Source organism: Hippichthys cyanospilos, chromosome 17 (assembly GCF_059441005.1).
Source record: "Hippichthys cyanospilos isolate Australia breed blue-spotted pipefish chromosome 17, RoL_Hcya_1.0, whole genome shotgun sequence".
Classification (NCBI taxonomy): domain Eukaryota; kingdom Metazoa; phylum Chordata; class Actinopteri; order Syngnathiformes; family Syngnathidae; genus Hippichthys; species Hippichthys cyanospilos.
The window spans coordinates 2,000,204-2,024,404 of NC_142385.1; the positions used below are offsets into that span (position 1 = coordinate 2,000,204).

Below are 24,201 nucleotides of genomic sequence, written 5' to 3' on the forward strand. Positions count from 1 at the left end.
TTGGGAATAGTGTTGTGCCATTTGTAGCGTGTTTTTACCGGTGTGTGTGTTGTGCCATTTGCAGGGCATTTGCCCCAATCGACCACCGTACATTTTTATCTAAAAGCTGTTTGCACATTCATTGCAGCCCACGGTAACAGTAGACAATTTTTTTCTCAAATTCTATTTATTTGTCTAACATTCAAAATATCTTCTTTTTTGTTCTTGTGTGATAATGTTCTTGTGTGGAGGTGTTTTGTCGTAGCAGCTGTTTTTCACAGACATTTTTGCAGCCAGCTTTGTTTTTAATGTTAATTTGTGAGTAGGTATAGCTTGAATAACATGAGTCAGCATAGCTTTACACATACACACTCTCTGTACCAAAGGTAAAACCAAAATATTGACGTCACCGCTTAAGCAGATGGATGTTGTGGCACCCAATGGTATGAAGTCGGCCAATAATCAGTTTTTCAGAATAATTCAAACTCAGATATTGATTTATTATCTGAGTTTTAATTATTTATTATTATTTACTGAGCTATACAGGCTATTTTATGGAGCTCTTGAATGTCAAAAAACCTGCATCAGCCATTAAAACTTGTCATTTGACGTGATGCTGTCAAAAGTTAAAAAGTTAATATTTTAAAATAAATATCCACAAAATTTTATGGTCCAAATTACAAATAAAAGAACATCACTTCATTTCTTTACTATTAATTGAATATGAACGTAATAAAATAACACAAACATATTAAAAATGAAACAATAAATAAAGAAAAAGCTTGACTTACCAAAACAAACGGCGGTCAGTCTTTTCAATATCTCCCGATTTTCCTTGACCTCTTCATGCTCTTTGCACTGAGATGTACAGTGTATTCCCTCGAGTGTTCCCAAAAGTATTTAAAAGCACTGTAGCGCATTGAGGAGCTCTGAGATGTGCAATACTGTATATCCACTCAGGTGTCCCAAGAGGTTTTTAACACTTTCAAGCTCAAATTACGTTTCTTGTATCACTATCACTATCACTATCGTGATTAGAATTTTGCAACTATACTACAGTGGGCCCCCGGGTTACGAACTTAATCCGTTCAGCGGCTACGCTCGTATCTCGAATTGCTCGTATAGCGGGCAATCCAGACCCATGTTAATTCGTGAATGCGTGCAACGCGCGCAGAAGCCTTAGGTAAAATCATCACGCTGTATACATATATTAATATTAAGTGACATAATCTACAGTACAGTTGCATTAAATATCAAATACAAAGGAAAAATGACTTTTACCTTTGGAAAGACATGACTCGTGCTGAGATAAGCAGAGATGAGCAGAGATGAATGCTCGAAGTCCATACGGTAAATCAGATATGCTATTGGTCTTACAGTGTCAAAGTAACTTTTTCAGTCAGGGTTTTCTCTACTTCCTTCCATCCCAACCAGCTGTGCCATCAAGCTAGATAAAGGCGTTCGGCCAATAGCATATCGGCACTTCTGTGATTGACGTGTGACGCCGGCCAATAGCATCTCCGTGAGTGAGACCGGGTGACCTTAATCGACCAATAGCATATTGGCGTCTCCTTGACTGACTGATATTTATTCGCACTTTTTTTTTAAACGGTTGGAATGTATTGACATCTTATTGATTAAAACACATTTAAACCTGTGACAATTTTTTGTCCTGCAATCGGCACACTTAATTACATGTCAGCTGTTTTTCCCGACGTGAATTAAGCTGGGTGGAGGCGGAGGGGAGGTTGTGTGTGTTGTATTTACTAAGCACCACACTTATGGCTTGTTCGAGCGTCAGTTCACCATTGGTTACAACTCACAGAATTCCAAAAAATGGCGCTGTCCCAAAGCATGTCGGGAGGTCGCCGACTAACATGACATGCAGTTTAGTCAAGCAACCATTATATGGCACTGTAATACCAGCCGTAACAGGGTGCAGAGATTAACCTCTTGAGTTAATACGGCAACGCATATAGGCTATTGGTCTTACAGTGTTACAGTAACTCTTTCAGTCATGGTGCAAATCACGGAGATACTAAAACATCATCCTCTTATTTCTTCCTTTACCGCTGCTAGTAATTTTAGAAGCTATGTCTAACAGATAAAGTTTGCAAAGTCTTCAAAACATTCCGTTTTTCACTCATTTTGTCTACTTCCTTCCATCCTGTCCCATCAAGCTAGATAAAGGCGTTCGGCCAATAGCATATCGGCATTTCTGTGATTGACGTGTGACGCCGGCCAATAGCATCTCCGTGAGTGAGACCGGGTGACCTTAATCGACCAATAGCATATTGGCGTCTCCTTGACTGACTGATAATTATTCGCACTTTTTTTTAAACGGTTGGAATGTATTGACAATTAATTAAAAAAAAACACACATTTAAACCAATGACAATTCTTTGTCCTGCAATCGGCACATTTAATTTCATGTCAGCTGTTTTTCCCTTTAGCTGTACAAACACTACACTTAAATGGTAATATATTTAGACACCGTGAGTGAGACAGTCAGTGTGAGATTGTAAGACCAATAGCGTTCACGTTACCGCCATAAGTATCTGTTAATGATTGTAGATGATGCAACTGCTGAATATGTTTACGCAGTTAGGCAAGAACATTTCTACATACTCAATGGCTGGTTTGTCGGAATGCTCGCAAGACGAGAGGTTTGCTCGTAAGCGGAGGACAAAAATCTCCCTGATCCACGCTCGTAAGGCGAATTGTTCGCAAATCAGGGTGCTCGTAAGCCGGGGGCTGACTGTATACTATTTTGGTACCAATTTTTAATATGTATGTACATATATATATATATATATATATATATATATATATATATATATATATATAGATAGATAGATATTATTTATAGTGAACATAGTTTATAAAAACAATTATTTGGGGATTTCCTGCACTTTAACAATCTGGCGTGAATGAACGCATATATCCCTGCGACTCGTTTTCTTCTTTTTTCTTTTAAATTATGTTATTGAGCCTAAGTAGATAAGACTGTAGATAGAACAACAAATCTTAATATGTTCTTATCTTATGGAATATCAAAAAAGCTATTGTGTACTTCATGAAAACGCGATGAAGTTACTCAGATGTGAACGTTAACGTGAACAATCCCATAATGAATTTCACAATGTACAATTTTAGAAGTCCCCTTATTATGTGTTCTATGATGTGTACATATTTATTTTAGACTTAATTTATTTTAATTTACTTATGTTAGAGTTAAGTGAGCACCATGTCATGAATCCTGTGATTTTCTGAATTAAGTTGTTTTGTTTTTGTTACTAATTTTACATTGCACCATGAGTGACAAGTGTAAGCTTTTCATTTAAATCTTTATCTATGTCAAAATACATGAAAAAAAAACATAGCACATGGGTGTTAACAAACCATGATGTATTTTGGTTATGGTTAAGCTGCAGAGTGAAGTGGAAAAACCTTTGCTGAGCTTCAGAGAGAACTTCAAAAAGGACATGAAGAGGTTTGACCATCATATTGCAGATCTACGGAAGCAACTTGTTGGTCGCTATGCTGCGGTGGAAAAGGTGCACAGATATTTTCATTAATTTTCTCTTACAATGTCAGGATTCTGATTAAAATCCCACCGAATTGTCCATTCTACTTTTTTTTTTGAATGGTTCACAACCATAGCCATTTTGTGTAAACGCAATGTCTATTAGCCAGAAAGCCAGAAAGGATGCTGTCTATTTTCGTTTCAATTAAAACCAAACACTATTTATCATTATTAAAAACACACTTCCAATTATGTGGCAAAACTGGATGTCATTTACATGTTAAGCAGGTGTAGTTGGTATCTGTAATGGAACAATTAAAGTAACTCGTACTCGAAGTCTTACTTTTAAAACGAGTAATCAGTTAAATAACTTACGTTTTCAAGCATGTTCTCAGTAACTAGGCCACTTTTTCAAGGTAAATGTGGCAAGATCAATATTAAGAGGCAGCAGGCTGCGACCCTTGTCAGAAGAAGCAGCTCTGATAAATGATGAATGGTCTGATTTTTATTTTTATTTTTTTACATATTTGGATGTACGTAACTAATGTATCTTTTAGGCTCGTAAAGCTCTGGCTGACAGACAGAAGGAGTTGGAGTTGAAAACTCAGCAGATGGAGATCAAACTCAATACCAAGACCGAGGAAGACATCAAGAAAGCCCGCAGGAAATCCACTCAAGCAGGTCAGAGTTTGGGAGTGGTTTGTCAAACACCGCACTCTTGTCTTTGTTTTACTACCTTATTAGACTATAGGGTCCTTTTAAAATCATGTATTCCTCTCAAAAATCAACATTACATCTATAATCAGGGCATGTCACATGTATGGATGTCAAATTGAAGTTGGATAAAATTTGACTCATTTTCTGCTTTATAACCTAGTGTGCTCTTTCCCTGCACATATGTAAATTTTCCACAAACAGGCCTGTTCATTAAGATGCTTTATGATGCGGTACATTTCATAGTCCGAAAAATACAGTAGGCAGACCCAGTGCTTTTTTCCCCCTCTTAATTAATGCCTGCTCTTATACTGTAGACACAGTGGCAACTAGTACTCAACAGTAGATTCCATTCGATTTATCATTCCCGGGTATATGATATCGGTTGATGTTTTTTTTTTTTTTTGTTCATCCTTGGTGGACTAAGCATAGTCACCTCCCTCTTCCTAGTCTCTTGGTCTAATGGGGCAGCTTTCCACTGTGTGGTGGAAAAAAGGGTTAGAATAGATAGATACCATATAAAGTGAGAGATTGTGTACTGAAACACAGTGGTGAAGCAATATATGCAGTCTGTGCAACTCCTTTCTGTTTTCTGTTGAGAACCAATGGGCCCTGCTTTTTTTTTTTACATGAGTTTTTCTTGTTTTTATATCGAAGCTTTCCAGGGGAGTTATTGTTTTAGCCTGTGCTTACTGACCCGCAAACTCACTCATTTGTGCATAATGCTATCCCACTATTTCATCAAAATAAGGATTGTGTGTTGGAGGTAATTTGTGGAATAGCAAATTCAAATCCATCAGTACTTACCCAAAACAACTCTCATTACTTGCAGTCGCTATCTACTGCATAATTGTACTTTGTTTATTCAAACCTAGAGGCCAAATTAAATTTCTGAAAGTAAGTGGCAAGGGGTATTCAAGTAATAAATGTGGCTTTGAGTTTCAGATGGGTTTAGTGCCTTGCTTAGTGCCTAGCTCAAGGGCACATTAACAGTTGTCAGGGTACAGACGAACATCTCTTCCTGTTTAGATTTTCTGACCGCAATACTGAAGTTGTCTAAATTAAACAAATGGATGACTAAGTCCACATTTGAACTGTTGGTGCAATGTGGTGAATTTTATGAGGGCACTCACCGTTGTTGTTCCAAAGTCTACGTTCTTCTTCTACTTCCTTCATAGATGCCAGCAAATCGATTTCTTCTTCTGCAATGTCAAAGACAGCCAATTTCAAGCCTAGTGAGAACAGCCACTTTATTTGGTAACAAATCAAACAGGTCACTTTAACTGCGCTAATCTGTGTGCATTTGCAAAAATCTAGTCTAATTTGCTTCGATGTAGATTTAGACTACGCCTCATGCTGGACATAAAAAAAGTAGAGACCTACCCTAGTATTTCTCGGAGTTGTGTTTTTTTCGTAATTTTCATCCCCCATATTAGGGGGATTGACTTCTAACCGCATAACTCCAAACAGAACGAATTTTTTCACACATCTGTGTTTGAATAACATTAATTCGAATGCACAATAACTCATATCATGTCATCTACAAGGCTTAAAATAATTATATATGCCTCTTATTTTATATAGTATGCATCCGTTTTAAAGCGTTTGCACAGATCACAAAAATGCACTTTTACCAAGTGTCGCCTAATTGCCTCTTTGTTGTCAACAACAAGGCTGTGTAGATCATTTGTTCTGCGGACTTTGACACATTATGAAAAGGAAAAAAGGGGCTTGAGTTGTCTCCTTCAGCCCTTAGACGTATGCTTGAACAAGCCGGCATGGACGTCAGCAGGTGGAGGGAAAAACAGCGAAGGGCAACCTTTCACGCTTTGATCTCACACTTGTCACTTGGGTAAAGAACATCACAAGGAAGATGATGTCACAGTCCATCGTTCCAGTCACCCCATTCCAGCCTCACCACACCTGCTCTACTTCCTTGCCAATCAGCACTAAACACCAACAGCTTCTACTAATCACCTGCCTAGTATTAAACCCTGTCTCTTCCGCTCACAACTGGCCAAATTGTCTCAATGTGCCACACCGAGCTTTCCCGCATTCCATTCTGTCTGTCCATCCGTGTATCGACCTTGCCTGCCCCCCACTATCTGACAACCTGCTGATTACCCTTGATCACCTGTGCATCGATACTGCTTTTATCCGACTACCCGTTAGCCTGCCAATCTCCTCGGCCTGCCCAAGTTCCCGTTCCATCTGTCCTCATCATCCGACTTCCTGCCACCGTCAGCTCCCATGCCAGCAAGTATGCACAGTCAATAAAGATTCAGTCACTGAACTGACCTGTCTGCGCACATGCTCTTGGGTTGGGGACTTCCATCTTGCAGTCGTGACAGTACAACCTGGCCATCAATGCACCCAGCACGTCGATCCTCCTCCTCGCCGTCTGCCATTTTAGATCCACCGCTCGCTTCTCTGCCACCCAATGCTCCCAAGCCTAGTTGGTGTTCCGGAGCGCTATGACGGTGACCCCGAAACCTGCAAGGTATTTTTTAAGAACTGTTCCCTGCTGTTTGCTCTTCAGCCTGCATGCAAGCTAAGGTGGCGTTCTACATTAATCACCTTACGGACCAAGCTCGTTTGTGAGGAACGGCGGCATGGAGGATTAAGTCACCCACTTGTGCCTCCTTCAAGGCGCTCAAGAGGGAGATCCTGAAAGTCAGTTACGCCAGTGCAGTTACGCCAGTGCAGAACTGGGTCAGGGTCTCCTTGAGCTGCAACAGGGCGTCAGAACGGTGGCGGATTACGTTTTTGGTTTCCGGACAAAAGCTAGCAGGAGTCAGCGGAACGCGCTCGCGTTGGTTGACGCCTTCTTACATGGACTTTCAAGTCGTCTGAAGGATAAATTGGTGTGCCACACGCTCCCCACCATCTTTGATGAGGTAATCAATCTCGTGACGTGGATAGATATACGTCTGCAACATCGGCTACATGTACGACAACATGCACCGGTGCATCTCTATGCACCTGTCAGGCAACCATCAGGAAAAAATACGTTTCTACATTCTGGATCATCCACAGATATCGCTGGTTTTGGGGTTGCCTTGGCTTTGTCGTCACAACCCCCACATTAATAGGGAGAAGGGAGTCATTTTGGCTTGGGGTCCGTCATGTCATCTCCCCTGCCTCCAACGTGTATCTCTTCCTGAACCCTGTGCTGCCCCGCCTGCTCAAGCGGACATCGCTGGTGTGCCGCCCATATATCATGACCTCAGCCAAGTCTTCACTAAAGCACATGCTACCTCCTTGCCCTTTCAACCTGCTACCTGGAACAATGCCCCTAGAGGTCATCTAGGGGGCATCTCCCTAGCAGCAGGCATTATCCTCCCTCATCCTCTCCCTCACGAGCTGGGTTTTTCTTTGTGCAGAAAAAGGACCAGACAGTTCGCCCCTGAATAGACTATCAAGGTCTCAGCGACATTGCCACCAATAACATATACCAATAACACCAATAACAATATCCTCTTCCTCTCATGACCTCAGGCTTCGCACTCCTCCAGGGTGCCTCCCACTTCACAAAACTGGATCTGCGTAATTCCCACCATTTAATTAGAATCAGACCAGAGGATGAGTGAAGACCGCGTTAAACACCCCCTTGACTCATTATGAATACTTGGGCATGCCTTTTGGACTCACAAATACCCCAGCTGTCTTCGAAGCGCTCATCAGTGACTTTTTACGAGACCTGCTGGACAGGTTTATGTTTGTGTACCGTGATGACATCTTACTATTTTCTCGATCATTGGAAGAGCATGTTCGCCATGTTCGCACTGTGCTCCAACGCCTGCTGGAAAATTTACGTCAAGGCAGAGAAGAGCGACTTCCATGCAGCTTCAGTCTCACTCCTGGGATACATTATCTCCAAGAACAGCATCAGCATGGACCCAGCTAAAGTCTTTGCTGTCTCCTCTTGGCCTGCGAGCAGTTACAATGCTTCCTCAGATTTGCCAACTTTTACAGGCAGTTTATAAGGAATTGCAGCACGATAGCCCATCCACTCACGTCTCTCACTGGCCTAAAAATCAGTTATCAGTGGAACCCATCGCTAGATGAGGCCTTCCAAAGCCTTAACCCTGGAGAACCCATTGGGTCAGTTTCTAATGATATTTTGTTAGAAGAAAATATATTTCTCCAGATGCCTGACCTGGAACTGCTGTTTGTGGTCAAGGTAGATGCATCTGATGTCGGGGAGGTGCAGTCCTTTCTCAGCGGTCCACAAAGGATCACCAGCTCCATCCATGCGCCTTCTATTCCCGTCACCTCCCCCCGCCGAAACTATGACATCGGTAACCAGGAACTTCTTGAAGTTAGGGTGGCATTGGAAGAATGACGACATTGGCTGGAAGGCACCAAAATCCCCTTTCAGGTGTGGAATGACTATAAGAACATAAGTATATCTGTCACGTGATAAATATTAACTCACCTCAAGCCCGTTGGGCACTCTTCTTCATCCGATCCGATTTCATCCTCTTCTATCGTTCTGGATCCTGGAACATCTAACCGGATGCCCTCTCCCGGCAGTTCGATCGCGAGGACGCTCCAAGCAAAGTACCAGCAGACTCAACCCCCCCCCCCCCCCCCCCCCCCCATTTCATGTGTTATTGGGGTTCTTACAAGGGAGATTGATGAAAAGATAAAGTCAGCTGCTAGAAACCAGCCCACACCTAGTGCTTGCCCACCTACATGTCTGCCTCTTCCGAATTCCCTCCATTTAGAAGTCCTACAATGGGCCCAAGTGAACCTGCCACTCCGGAGTTCAACGGACCATGGGTATACTATGTCAACGTTTTTGGTGGTTAATGATGGAAAAAGATGTGCATGAGATGTGGCTGCCAAAGGCACCAAAATCAGAATCCCTCTGGTAACGAAAGGTATTGCTTGGTGGGCAGACAAATATGTGAAGTTTAGGAATCCTGGTGGAAACGACAACCTTAACATTGTTTTTCAAGGTACTAGCAAACCAGTGAACTGGAAAAAGCCGGTATATGAGCTTGACCCTGACGATGACGATAACAATGGCTTCATCAATGAGGACTTCATTGTGTGGATGCGCATGGCCGCCTTACCCATGTTCCGCAAGCTCTATAGGATCATCCTATTCCATGTGCAACCAACACAAACCCAGTCATCAGCCTCCTGCCGGTCTACTGCGCTCTTCCCCTGTCCCGCATTGGCCATCTCTTTGGATTTCATCACCCGTCTGCCCCCGTCAAATAGCAACACGGTCATTCTGTCAATTGTGTATCGATTCAGCAAAATGGCCCATGTACCTCTCCCTAAATTGCCAGCAAAGGAAACAGCCCAGCTTTTCATCCATCATGTCTTCCGTCTCCATGGTCTTGCCTCTTGATGTGGTTCCAACAGAGGTCCTCATTTTACATCCTCTTTCTGGAAAGAGTTTTGCAGGCTCATCGGGGCCACTGCCAGCCTTTCCTCCGACTTACACCCTCAGACCAATGGACAAATAGAACGAGTAAACCCGGAAGTTACGACCCCTCTGCACTGCTTAGCATCGCACGAGTCGTCCTCCTGGTCCACCCATCTTATGTGGGCCGAGTATGTTTGTCAATGAGTACTGTAATTTGGTCATTTTAATAACACACACCATGAGGTATTGATCGTAGACCCAGATGCAGAGAGACTCCAAGGCAGGGAATACGTGTAATAGTCCAAATTTCATAGTCAAAAAGGCAGGCAAGAACAGAAGAGGGGAAAAATAGGAAGGCAAAAATTCCAAACACAGACGGGCTGGCAAACAGAAAAAACACTAACAGCCAGCTTGGCACAAAGAAACACAAACAAAAGGTGAGCAACATGAGACTACGGAACCAAGACTAATGACATGAGACATATGACAAGCAATTGATGATGATGATATGTGACCATGATCCGAAAACTATCTGTAACAAAAACTGGGCTTAAATACACACACGCGCACGAACAAACACACACACACACTAATTACTCTGACACACTACAGCTGAGAAGGAAACAATAGGCAGGGGAAGCAGATTAGTAGACACGCGAGGGGCAGGTTAACGCAGGCAGCTGGACCAAATCACACTCAGGGTGACATGAGAGGGGCTGAAAAAGGAACTAACAAACAGAACTAACAAAGGAAAAGAAACTAACAAACAGAAAAAAAACAAAACCGCCAAAATAAACCCACAACCAAAAACCAACACAATATGACAGTTATAATATGACAGTTATAATTATACAGTCATTATTTACAATGTGTAACCACTAAAGTCAGAGGTAGATCTATAATTGTGTTTTTGCAAAATTCACCCAAATGGAAGTAAAAACAAAAAAGGGGAGCCTGACTTATAAGCAAGGTTGACATGTAGTCTGAGGGATACAATACATGATTAGTCTTCATTGATGATTAGCAATTCAAACAGCATTACGTTTAAAACAAATTTGTTGCTCAGAGGAAAAAGCAGATGGCAACTCTTTCTACCATGTGATGTCATGACTCAGCCAGGCACTGACCACATGCTGTCACAAATAAGTGTGAAAAGCCTCCATCCAAACAGTCTCTGTGTACGGACACAGAACACATTCTTCCCTCCTCTGTGCTGCTTATGCAACTGGGGAGTTGTTGATGCTGCTTCTGCAGTCTGCTTGCCTGGAATCACTTGAGTGAGAGGGATGAGGACCAAAGACGCCAAAGATGTCAATACAACTACAGCACTCAGAATTTCACATAACAAAGACTCATTATCGTGTCATGCTCTCATTGTGTGTCACTCACTTATGCTCATGTTTCCCCAAATCGCAGCTTTTTCCTCCTTTTTAGCAAGTTTAACGCCACTTGACTTTTGAAGTAGTGACAGATCACGCTCTCTCTCTCTCTCTCTCTCTCTCTCTCTGTGTATATATATATATATATATATATATATATATATATATATATATATATATATATATATACAGTGATCCCTCGTTTATCGCGGGGGTTACGTTCCAAAAATAGCACGCGGAAAGTGAAACCATGAAGTAGTCAGCTTTATTTTTTTTTATTATTTTACAATGCAATATACAATATATTTTAAAGCCCAAAATGTATTTAAAACAATAATTTTAATGTAGTAATACAAGGTTGGAATCATTGTCACGCACATATTTTACAGTCCCAGCTGTGCCGCTCCGCTTTAGTGTCTTTTTCTACTGAAGATGCAGGAGTCTTTCTCCGAGAAAAAGAACATTGTTACGGGTAGTTGTTGGCACTCTTTCTTTTTCTGAGCAAGAAAATTTTTATAAACGCATATGCCCGGACATCAAATTAAAGTGAAGCCTCTTATAACATTACACTTGAAATTTTAATTTATGACAAAAGAAATCTAGGTAAAAGTCAGATTTCCAAAGCTGTGCATTTTTCTGTTGCTGTGTGGTGCCTACATTAGTGTGTGCGTTTGCTCTCGGCACACCTATGAGTCACGTGATCAGCTCCCAGAGATCAAGGTGTCAATCTAGCACGTTCTTAACGTGTGCGCACACAGGCGCTTACTGGAAAGACACAGGAGAGACGAAAGCGAGCTTTTGGATCCTCTTGCCTTTTGTAATAAACTGACAAGTGAAAAACCAATACAGTACAGCGTCAATATTTTATTTCTAGACAACAATAAAGCCCCTGAGCCAATCTGTGACACTTTGCGACACCGAAAATAACGGGTGTGTATGGACCCAACAGAGACAGAGACAACAGAAACAAAGTAACAAATGAGGAGGAAATTTAATAACAAAAGGAGCACGTAACGCGCGACCAGGAATAGAGAATAAATAAAATCCAAACCCTACAGGACGGCGACATCGAAAATTGTGCCAAAAACAAGTAACAAAATAAGGCGCTCGAAAAACGGGCTCGAAGGGAGAAAAAGTAACGACAAAAGAAAGCGCGGAAAATACTCACGAGGCAAAGTAACAACTGAGGGAAACAACTAGGAGACGGACAAATAAATACAATAAGAACAAACTCGGGAAATTCGGAAAAAACTCGAGAAGCAAGGGACGCAGACGCAACGGAGGTTCAGAGAGCCGCCCTGCTCCGGCTGCGCTAAATAGATGATGGAATTGAGAACAGATGCGCAGCCGGTGATTTCTCCCCTTACTCGGTCAGGCCTGTCCTGCAATAAGACAAAGCCCCTTTAAAGACATTTTACCCTAAATAGCAAAAATCCAATGTTGAAACTCCCAAACCGGACACCCTCAACCCTTCGGCTTCGCCCAGAGATTACGTCCGTACATGTTATGAACAGAGTGACAAAGGGCAGCCTTGGCGGAGTTCACCCCCCCACTGGAAACAGATTCAACTTAATGCGGCAATGCGGACCAAACTCTGACATCAGTGGTACAGACCGGACAGCCCAAGGCCTTCAGCACCCTGTACTCCCGAAGCACCCCCCAGCAGAACTTCCAGAGGGACACGGTTGAACGCCTTTTCCAAGTCCACACAACACATGTAGACTGGTTGGGCAAACTCCCATGCATCCATGCATCCTCGAGATTCCTGCCAAAAGTGTAGAGCTGGTCCACTGTTCCTGTCGCAACTTCTCGTGACGGCGTACGAAGGTGGAGGGAAGGGGAGCCAAAAATGCAGGAGGACGTAGAGGGTGTGCTCAAAAAAATGAATAGTTTAATAGTCGTATAAGGCAGGAAAGGCAATTGACAAAAAAATGGACAATGTAGTAAAGGAATGAGAAACAAAACTTAACTCAACTCACGGGAGCTGCGGATGACTGGGGAGAACGAGACAAGGAGAACTATGAGGGGGTTACACAGAGGCATGGGAACACAGAGAATGAAGTTAGCAAGGTACGGTGTGCGGAACGGCAACAACAAACAATGACCCGACAACTGGCTTGACTCGGACACGGACTTTAAGTAGACGCAAAAAATAATTAAGACAACGTGAAACAGCTGGATGGAGGATGAGAGGCGGGGAAAACAGATTAAACTAATGAGACGCAGAGAGGAAGGGCTGACGTGAGGGAAACGTAAACAAGAACTAAGGACCTGAACCAAAACTACATGACCCAGGGAAAGCAACAAACCCAACCAAAACATGACAGTTCCATGGCCGAGAAGAAAACCACACTGCTCCTCCTTGATCTGTGGTTCGACTTCCTGACGGACCCTCCTCTCGAGCACCTCTGAATAGACCTTACTGGGGCTGCTGAAGAGTGTGATCCGTCTGTCACACACCCTCCGGTTCCCCTTCTTAAAAAGGGGGCCCACCACCCCGGTCTGCCAATCACCACTTGGCCAGTTGTTACCTGTCAGTTGCCTCTGGAGTCCCACAGGCCAAAACGGCCTGATAGGACTCCTTCCACTCCAGAGTGGAATAGAGTCCAACCCCTCTCACGAGTATTGGTACCAGAGCCAAGGCTGTGTGTGGCGGCAAGTTCGACTATGTCTAGTTGGAACTTCTTGGCCTCGCACACCAGCTCGGGCTCCTTCTCTGCCAGCAAGGTGAAATTCCATGTTCCAAGAGCGCGCTCTGCAGCCGAGTTGTCGGAGTGCCAAGGTGGCTGCCTTTGACTGCCGCCCAGCTCGCACTGCACCCAACCCCTATGGCCCCTCCCACAGGTGGTGAGCCCATGGGAAGGGGGACCCAGCCCACTTCGGGCTGAGCCGAGCCCAATGGGTGCAGGCTCAGCCGTCCAGGCCTGGCTCCAGAGGGGTGCCCCAGTGACCTGCGTCCGGGCCAGGAAACTGAACACCATTTATTTTACATATATATATATATATATATATATGTATATATGTATATATATATATATATATATATATATATATATATGTATATATGTATATATATATATATCCACTAGACATTTGTAGAAAAACACCACTCAATGAAGGAGCAAAGACACCAAAACAGTTTTACTTGCGCAGGGAGAACAGAATGGCTCCAACCAGTGAATAGTCTTGCCAGTCGTTCTGCAGTCCTCCGTTCCACCTTGCTTTTTATTCAACACTATCACATGTCAAATTGGGAAATTTTTGCTTAGTCATTTATTTTGCCCGCTTATCAGCTCCAACCACTCCTTTTGAAATTGTTGGGGCTATAGCCGCTGAGATAAGCCGGTTGAGCAACGTGCAAATATAGGGACGGCAACAACATCCACATAATGTAAAAATAGCTGTAAACACAGCAATAGGAACTGGGATGGAAAAACACAAGTTATTACATTTTCCAAATGGTTTGTCCCACCACTCAGACCAGACAGAGGTGTTTACCCTTGAGTGCTCCTTCATTCTATGGTTTAGAATGCGCTGTCAGAATGGACTTCATGAGTGACCCCTCTGGAGCTGTGTTATTCGAAATGAACGTACAGCACTGGTCACCAAACACTGCACACACGCTTCCTGTTGTCCATGGAGCATATCAACCCCTATGCGGTTCTGAGATGCCATGAGTGATGTAACAGCCAATTGTTCCTTAATGGCAATGAAGCCTGTTTTAGTATCGTTACCTAGTTTCTGTACACTATAATGGATGCATCGCAATAGCTCTAACCCAAATGGGTATAGCCATGTCAACTGAGAACCCCTAAACAAGTCAGGCGTCTTGAAATACTTCACTGAAATACACACAGTATTATCAGGTTCTACAAACCTGCTCCCATCGATTCATCAGACTTTGCACACCTTTCCTTTTTGGGTAACCCAATTGAGATGACCATTTTACAATGTGTGAGATGTATCCAAATGTCCTTTCTGTAATGTTTACCGTATTTGGTGTGACTGATGGGGGACTTTGAACTTTGAAGCATGCCTACGCTTCCTTTTGAAGCTTTAAATCAGGACCCAGTTCTCTGGAGCAACCAGCTCATCCTGTTGAAAACGAGTGCGATAGCTTCCTCGCGAAGACATGGGAATGCCCATGCCTCAATATAACAGCCCGTTTAAAACATCTTTTTGTAAAACAGGCTTGTTTGTTTTGCTGAAATAAATCCCAACTTTTAAGGTCGCAGCCTGGCCGTTGTTTTTGTTTTTGTACAGGGCTTTGTTGTTGCGCATCAATAAAGAGGCAACCAGGCAAGATGTCAATTTGTGATGTATGAGTGTCCGTGCCCAAAAAAGGTTCCCTTTTTTTTCCTCTTTTTTTTCTCATCTCATCATGACCCAACAATAAACCTTCTTGCAAAGGTTGGTCTTTCAACTCCAGTCTCCTTCAACATCAACCACAAATGTGTCTTCTTTTTCCTTTTTAGATTGTAACACTCTCTCAGCGTGCAATGCCTGGTTTACATATTGTTCCAATGTTCTAGTGGCCTTGTCTACCCATTGTTTGTCGACCTACTGGCGTATAATTATGATGTGAATGAGCATGGAGAGCATTCTTTAGTTGCTCCTCATTAACACTCCCTGCATTTTGATCCTCAGGGATGCCACTATTTGACTCAAGGCATGCGGTCATCCTGACTCTATATTCTTCGAATGGTTCATTTTCTTTTTGTGCTGCTCTCTCAATAGCCATATAGTTAGCTCTTTGTCTAAATTTTTCTCTAGTTCGCTCCGTTAAGTCACGAACTTGACGCGTGAGTTCTTTGTTGTCGTGCTCAAAAAAAAATATTATGTTCTTTCGGTTCCCAATCTCCTCTCACACTGTGCCAATCAATTTTTTAAGCCGTCATCCAGACTTGCTGGACCTCTATGCCATTTAGGTGGTAAGACCTCCTAAGGTCTTCCATCCATCAAATTCATTAACATCAGTTCTGTGCAATGTGATACCTTCAACGGCCTTTTTCACATCATCTTGTGTCCACATCCTATATACCAAAATGGTAGGTGACTCATCATTAATGTTAGGATTTGCCACTTCTATCATGGGAAATGTACCATGCCCCTCTGTGGAGCCTGGTGGTGCGGAGCATTGTGGTACGACGGAGGAGAGAGTATTTCCCCAAGTCTTTGAAGACGTCAACCCCAAATCCCTACTCTCCTCGGATCTGTCGGTCTTCACTTTTAATATTCCTTTTCGTTTCTGTGCCACTAACATCCACAATTTGATATCCTCGTACCCGTCTTTATCCATTCTCTTTTTATCATTTTCTCTTTTTGTTCTTGTTTTATCCTGCAGGTCTACTATTCTTTGTGTATTAAACTTGCCAGCAAAGTTGTATTTTGTTATCCACACATTTAGGTGTTTTGTTTTAGCTAGACATTGTTTTTCAATGAGTTTCCAATCTTTGCATGCAAGTTGCTGTTTCAGGTCCTGTTTGCTACCTTTTTTACTGATAGCGTTTCCCATCCTTGACGTAAATTTGACTCAGTCAATGAACCTTGAGTTACATATAGACTGAGGTTCAATATAAAACGGGGTGACAATAAATATCTCAATGTGGTAATACTCAAGCTTCTACCCAAAAGGGCGGAGTATTCCTGCCTCTGCTTCCACAAAGAGTTGTCAATTACAATCCTGTTTGTATTAAATGAGACCATCATCTCCTTTCACACAATTCCCATCCACACCGTTTTGTGCACAACGTTTCAGATGCAGAGTTTAAGTACGTACAGGACACTGCCGCCCTTTTCACAGTTTTATAGACTACTCTGTCTCTTCATAGTTTTATAGACTACTCTGTGTCTTTACTTGATAGGGACTAGTATTCTCAAGGTTTTCACACATGGCATAGAGAGCCTGTCTATCCACAAAGATGGCATAGACCTCTTGTCTATCCTCTTAAGCAAACACAGCATAGACCTTTTGTCTATCGTCGGTGCGCATTTCAAGACACTCATACATGTATGTGAGGAAAATACTCACCAGTGGTGTCCTTACTCCTTTGGATTCGGGTCAATCCTCAGCCTCCAGATACGGAGTCGAGGCCCAGTCTCCTAAATGGGTTTTACTGCCGTGGCCACGGTCTTGCTCGGTTGTCGACTCTGCTTCTGGAACTCTCAGGTATCTTGCGATCCCAGGTTTCAGCACCAATTAAATGTCAGGTTCATCCACTAGACATTTGTAGAAAAACACCACTCTATGGAGGAGCAAAGACACCAAAACAGTTTTACTTGTGCAAGGAGAACAGAATGGCTCCAACCAGTGGATAGTCTCGCCAATCGTTCTGCAGTCCTCCGTTCCACCTTGGTTTTTATTCAACACTATCACGTGTCAAATTGGAACATTTTTGCTTAGTCATTTATTTTGCCTGCTTATTAGCTCCAACCACTCCTCTTCATGCATCTCTTTTGGCAGGGGTCTGGCGTCATCCTCCAGTTAGGGATCTTGATTAGGGCCCAAAAGCCCTTGGCATAGCTGCAAAATTTGACCCCACACAAACCTTCCACCACAAGTTTCTTGTAATATGTTTAATAAATTGTACAGTCTCTGGCTGCAAACAGCTTGAATATGGTTGAGCAAATGTACAATAAATGTAAAATTATTCCTACTATATATATATATATATATATATATATATATATATATATATATATATATATATATATATATATATATATACATACACACACACACACACACACACACACCAAAAGTGTAGCAAATGTGAATATGCCATATAATATACAGTACATCTTGTTGATGTTGATAGGAGATGAGCTCATGCGCTGTGTGGACTTGTACAACCAGTCACAGTCCAAATGGTTTGAGGAGATGGTGACCACCAGTCTGGTGAGTCTGTGCGTGGATGATTTGGTCATGTAAATAATTATATCATATGAAAGTTAAGCTGACCATAACATAAGGTGTGTGTTTCTAATGATTTGGAAAATGTTTATATCAGAATATTAGACTCAGTTCTCATATTAACACCCATTCACCCTCAACACCCATTCATGATCGACTGACAAACTGTCTACCCGCTAGGAGTTGGAACGGTTGGAATTGGAGCGAGTCGAGATGATACGGCAGCACTTGTGTCAGTACACTACATTAAGGCACGAAACAGACATGTTCAATCAAAGCGTAAGTATTTATAAACCTGATTTTGTGTGGTTAACAGTTACTGTTTGACTGATATTTTTGTTTTTTTCCAGACAATGGAGCCAGTGGACCAATTATTGCAGTGCGTGGACCCCACCAAAGACAGAGAGCTCTGGGTGCAAGAGAATAAAACTGGAGACATCAGGCCAGTAGACATAGAGATATAAACTATAAACAGGAGAGATCTGCTCAACTTGTAATCCCACTGACTTGGAAGCAAGGCACCATTTTTGCCTGACGTCGACATCTTTTTTGAGTCACTTAAGCAGCAGTAGTCCTTATATGACTTTCATCCAAGTTTGGGAGCAATAACCTGCCATCAAGAACCTGCTGAGAGTAATGGTGATGATGTCAATTTCGTGGTCAGATTCAGCTTATGATTTCATTCTTTATGGAAGAAAATGTTCACTTAAATGATAGCAGGACTTTGTCTCAATGTTGAAGGAAGTCTATCAGTGAACAGTGCACATATGTTAATTGGCCTTTGTCATGCTGCAGTGTGAAGTTGCTGGGGTTTTTTTTTTCTGATTTTGCTCCATGATAATTCTCACCTTTGCGTCTTAAGGAGTTGTTGGCAAAATGATTTAACAAACGCTGCTGGGCAAATTGCTTTCACATGACTTTGTACTGTGACATAATTATGTCTGATGGTAAACTCCCCCACTGTTACTGTTGCTACACTTGCAAGTATTCCATATAGCTATGCATTGATGGTTAACCATAAACATTGACATTTAAACTGATGTTTTTTTTGTTTTTTTTAATTTGTTATTTCATTTTGATGACTACTACCTGTTAGCTGATTTTAAAAATATGTATCTAAGAGTTTTTACAACAGTGCAGGAAATACTTAATGGACACTGTATGAAATAGTATCACAAAAGTATTGCAATGTCCGGAAGTAATCTTGAAATTGATAAAATTGTGAATTTACAACCAAACACGATGGTATTATAATTTGATTGTTTGTATTAATAATTGTACAAGTGCTTATTTCATTTGAACACATTTTTTACAGGGATGAGTCCAAATGTTTGATTCCCACACCTATTTGGCATTGCATAAAATGGTTGTTCATATGATGTATACAAAAACCTACCTTTTTTGTCCATCGATTTGGTCAATAATGTAGCCAGACTTGCTAATGATTGCAGTAGACGTTTTAAGCGAATTAGTATATTTTTGCTGGTCTTGTTATTATCGAGGGAAATTGTTTGGCTGGAAGCTGTAATTAGTGAAGCACTGACTGTGGAATAAAAATGTTGTGAAACTTTTGAATTTGGCAAATCTGCAAAATGTGAAGCCAAATCTGTAAGTAAAATTCCATGAGAAATGCATTTTTAGTATACTTTTATTTTGATGTGGGAAAAATGGCCCATAGTGTAAAGGCATGCAAGTGTGATATGCAATATTGACGAGGGTGTCAATAAGAATAAAATACCACTTACACAGTTTTTTTTTTTATTTTTATTTTTTTTGCAACATTAATATATGCACATAACAGTCACGGTCTACCACCTATTTTTTTGCCTCAGCAAACCTGCTCACCTCTCTCCCCCAATCAGCACCAAATACCAACAGCGGTCTCCAATTACCTGCTCACAATATAACCCGGCCTCTCCCCCACAGAGCTCGCCAAATTGCCTTGTTCTGTTATGCCAAGCTTTCCAGTACTCTACCCCGCCTGTCTGCACATGTACCGACCCAGCCTGTCTCTGACCTCCCGCCTACCTGTTGTCCACTCCAGTCTGCATGTGCACCGAACCAGCCTGTCCTTGATCACCCGCCTGCCTGCTGTGCTCGTTCGTCTGCTAGTGTGCAGACCCAGCCTGTTTGTGACCATCCGTCTGCTCACTCACTACACAAGCCTTCTCGTGCATCGACCCTGCTTGGTCCTGAATAAGCACCACAGTCACCATATTGCCAGCATCCTGCTAACCAGCAATCCTCTGGGAATTAATAAACAAACTGTCAGCGCCTCCCCATCTCTGCATGCTCCTGTTATCTCTTCTTCGTGATTGTACAATCTGGCAACAAAAGGACCCACACTGATCCTTCACTGCGCCGTCCCCCACTCCAAATCCAATGCCTGCTTTTTTGCCGCTGCCGCTCAACATCCTCAAATCCCAAGTGGAGGTTCTGGAACGCTATGAAGGTGACCCCGAAACCTGTGAGGCTTTTTGACCAACTGCTCACTCTTGTTCGCCCTTCAGCCCCAAACATTCGTCTCCGAGCATGCTAAGGGGGCATTTGTAATTAATCACCTTACGGACCCGACCCGATTGTGGGGAACAGCGGAGTGGGGGAGAAAGTCATCCGCTTGTGCCTCCTTCCATGCACTTGAAGGGGAGATCCTGAAAGTCTTTGGGCTCAGTTAAGCCAGTGCGGGATTGGGTCGAGGCCTCCTCAATCTGCAACAAGGCGACAGAACGGTGGTGGATTACGCCATTGATTTTTTGACCAAAGCCAGCCAGAATCGGTAATACAATTTTACACCAGTAGACGCCTTCCTACATGGACTTTCTAGCCGTCAGAAGGACGAATTAGTGTCCCAAGAGCTCCCCACCACCCCGGATGGGGTAATTACTTTTGTGACACGGACAGATATCCACCTGCAACGTTGGCTACATGAATGACAACAAGAGGCGCGGCCCCAGTGGGCGGCCTCGTCAGCCAGGTCAGGGTCCCGCCTGGCTACAATGTCAGCATCCTCTAGTGGCAAAATATGGCCGATGCAGCCAGCCCGTGCTCCCCTGACTCCCAAAGAGTGACAACGCCACTGCTCTACTGGTCTCTGACTATTTTGTGGAGGTCCAGGACATTTCATTTCAGCATGCCCAGTAAAAGGCACTGTTCCAGCCCTGAAAGAGATTAAGATGGGCTAAGTAACTCTTTTTCTGTCTCGATCCTGAGCCCTTCTCCAAGTCCACCTCCTCCTTTCTGATGGTGCCCACACCCTAGGAGCCCTGGTGGATTCTCGGTCTGATGCTAACATCATAAGCAAGAACCTAGTGATTCAAATCGACCTCAATGGTGTCCCCTTACCTAAACCTTCACCAGCCAATGGCTTGGATGGGTGCCCCCTGTGATCACACACCAAACCACTCCTCTCTCTATGCACCTGTCAGCTACGCTCGTAACTCAATTGCTCGTATGACGGGCAATCCAAACCTATGTTAAATAGTGAATGCGTGCAAAAACCTTAGGTAAAAACATCACGACTTTATACACATTAAAAATTAGTAACATAATCTACTGTACAGTTAAATTAAATAACATAAATATACAAAGGAAAAATGACATTTACCTTTGGGGCGACGTGACTTGAGCTGGGTGGAGGCGGAGGGGAGCAGAGACCAACCCGCAGAATTTATTGATTTATTATTGATTATATTATAGAACATATTACTGGCAATTTCCTTCTCTTTAATCCATAATAGAAAAAGCCTCTCCATTTTGTTGTTGACCGAGGTCCGTCCCCCGGCAAGGAAAGTCTTGCCCTTAGAAGATTGCCGAGCGGTTACGGCCATACTCACGAGCAAGGTTAACTATGCGTGCGTCTCCTTCGTATTTTTTTATTATCTCCTGCATGGTTTCTATTGTCATCATCCTCTTACTTCTTCCTTTACCGCCACTCGCAATTTTAGAAGTAACCGTGAACATTTGATGTTGTTGATGCAGCAAAGCGAAAATAATTGTACGAACACATTGACCGGCATGTCGGATTGTTCGTAAGACGAAAGGTTTGTGCGTAAAAGGGGGACAAAAAATGCCACGGTCCACGCTCGTAAGTCGAAAAGTTCGTAAAAGAGGGAGTTCGTAAACCGGGGGCCCACTGTATATATATATATATATATATATATATATATATATATATATATATATATATATATATATATTTTTTTTTTTTTTTTTTTTTTTTTTTTCTTTATAGAAAATGGATGGATATTACCAACAAAATACTTTAGAGTTAAATAGCGGTTCAAACTCGAAATCAATACTTCGATAGCATTTTGTCTCCCTTTGTTTAATTGATAGATTATTTTAGTGAACATTGCACACACTGCAAATAAATAATATATACAATCATAAATTTATAAACACAATCATATTGTCAAACTGTCATACATCATACTGTATACCATATATCAAATGTATACGTTACAAATTTTTATACAAGGTCTGATTCAATGTAAACAATTTTTAAAATATTTTTAATATCAGGCTATATTTTGTGAAGGATTAGGTTGTTATCATTATGTGCTTATTTCTTGTCTAGAATCATGTGCATTGCTATCCATGTGTGCAGTCCTAGTTCATCTCGCCCCAGTTCTTAAATAAAGCTGTTGATGCAGGAAAGTATGAGCTGGGACCTTGGCCCAGCTGTTGGTGGCACCCAACTGGCTCTTTTCGTTTTGTCTTGTAATGTGCAATGCTTTGCTGAATGAATAAAAACCAGGCAGGGGCGCTTGGGCAGTTGAATTAGCGTTGGAGAATGCACGAGTTCATTTGTCCAAGCTTTTTCCCGAGTCCATGGTATAGAAAATTCAATCTTGGCTGGTCTGAGTTACTCTTTTTGCTGCTCAGCAGTTAGGCTTGTCCTAGTCTTCTTTGTTGCAGATACGCCGCACTGGACTATAAGCCGCTCAAATCATGATGAAAAAGTTGCTGCATATATATATATATATATATATATATATATATATATATATATATATATATATATATATATATATATATATATAGTGGGCCCCCGTATTATGAAATTAATCCGTTCTGCGGTTGGGCTCGTAAGGCGAATTAACCATATGGTAGGCAATCCAAACCTATGTTAAATAGCTAATGTGTTTAGAACCCCAGGTAAAAACAGGTGAAAATACCATAGTAAGTGCTACATATATATAATATACATGGATACAATCGGAAAACATCATAAATAAAAAATATAGAAAGGATTTATTTACCTGTGAATGGCGCTTGTTACGACCATATTACTTTGTAAGGGTAGCCTAGGCTAGGCTTCGTATTTACTTCTCTTTTTAGCATTGCTAGCAATCTTAGGACCCATGGCTAACCCATTCAAGTTTGAATTAAGCAGTAAAATGCACTATAAATACGGTTTTGTAACCACTCACGATAGAACAATTGAGCGTCGCTGAATTATGTGTCTTATTGCTAACATTTCTAGGTTAGTTGCTTAAAAGCTAATATAAATACTCATTCATGTGATAAACTGTTAGCTAAAAATGCCCTTAGTCTGGACCTGGGGCCAAATCCGGCCGCATTCTCTGTTATAAAATGAATCATGTTTTCTGACCCTGTTGGCCAGAGTATAAAATACAAGCAATTTCAAATTCACCCAAAGGACCAGTAATACTGTCCAACACCATGACGGAACTAGAACAGCAAAAATGAAACAATGGAATGACTGAGTAATTGAAACGATTGATTCCAAAAGTAAATCAATCTTTTGGAAGGATTGAAATATCACCCACAGCGTAATTTAGTGGCTAAAAATAAAATTGCATTTAGCAATGGGTGCAGTGTTACTAATACAAACGTCTTGATGTTTTGTCCGCAGGTGTCCCCTCATAGTTGTTGTGTTATTACAAACTGCAAGTTGTTGCAAGCAATGAAAACATTTAACCTTTTTTTATTCAAGATCAAAGTGTTCCCAGAGAGCAGACCTGGAACGTTTTTAAGCACCATCCATTTAAAGTTAATCTCAATTCTGAAAATGGTTAGTACAATACTCTCAGCGAGGCAAGCCTTTGCAAGAAAAGTACACATTTAACATGTTCTTGAATGTTTTGGGTGTGTAGGGTAATGAAGCTAATAATTACCAAGCTAATATATATACTGTGTATATATATATATATATATATATATATATATATATATATATATATATATATATATATATATATATATATATATATAGTGCGTGTGTGTGTTTGTATCCATCCAATTTCTAGACCCGCTTATCCTCGGGTCACTGGCTGGCTGGTGC

At 41.8% G+C, this 24,201-nt stretch overlaps 1 protein-coding gene and 1 long non-coding RNA gene across 4 annotated transcripts in view; one reads left to right on the plus strand and one right to left on the minus strand.

Moving 5' to 3' along the window:
* gas7b (growth arrest-specific 7b) overlaps positions 1-19,645 on the plus strand; it is an 87,841-nt gene extending 68,196 nt beyond the window's left edge. For all 3 annotated transcript variants that reach the window (XM_088439865.1, XM_088439866.1, XM_088439867.1), the window contains 5 exons: positions 3,408-3,536; positions 4,063-4,186; positions 17,800-17,879; positions 18,075-18,173; positions 18,245-19,645. In XM_088439865.1, coding sequence (XP_088295991.1) covers positions 3,408-3,536; positions 4,063-4,186; positions 17,800-17,879; positions 18,075-18,173; positions 18,245-18,358 — 546 coding nt within the window. In that variant the 3' untranslated portion in view covers positions 18,359-19,645. The remainder of the gene's footprint in view (positions 1-3,407; positions 3,537-4,062; positions 4,187-17,799; positions 17,880-18,074; positions 18,174-18,244) is intronic.
* Positions 5,353-8,794, minus strand: LOC148409209 (uncharacterized). The gene is made up of 3 exons (XR_015868501.1): positions 8,658-8,794; positions 8,379-8,573; positions 5,353-5,421 (listed from the first exon to the last, which is right to left on the minus strand). It is a non-coding gene; the product is annotated as an uncharacterized LOC148409209 (long non-coding RNA).
* Positions 19,646-24,201: the final 4,556 nt, after the last annotated feature.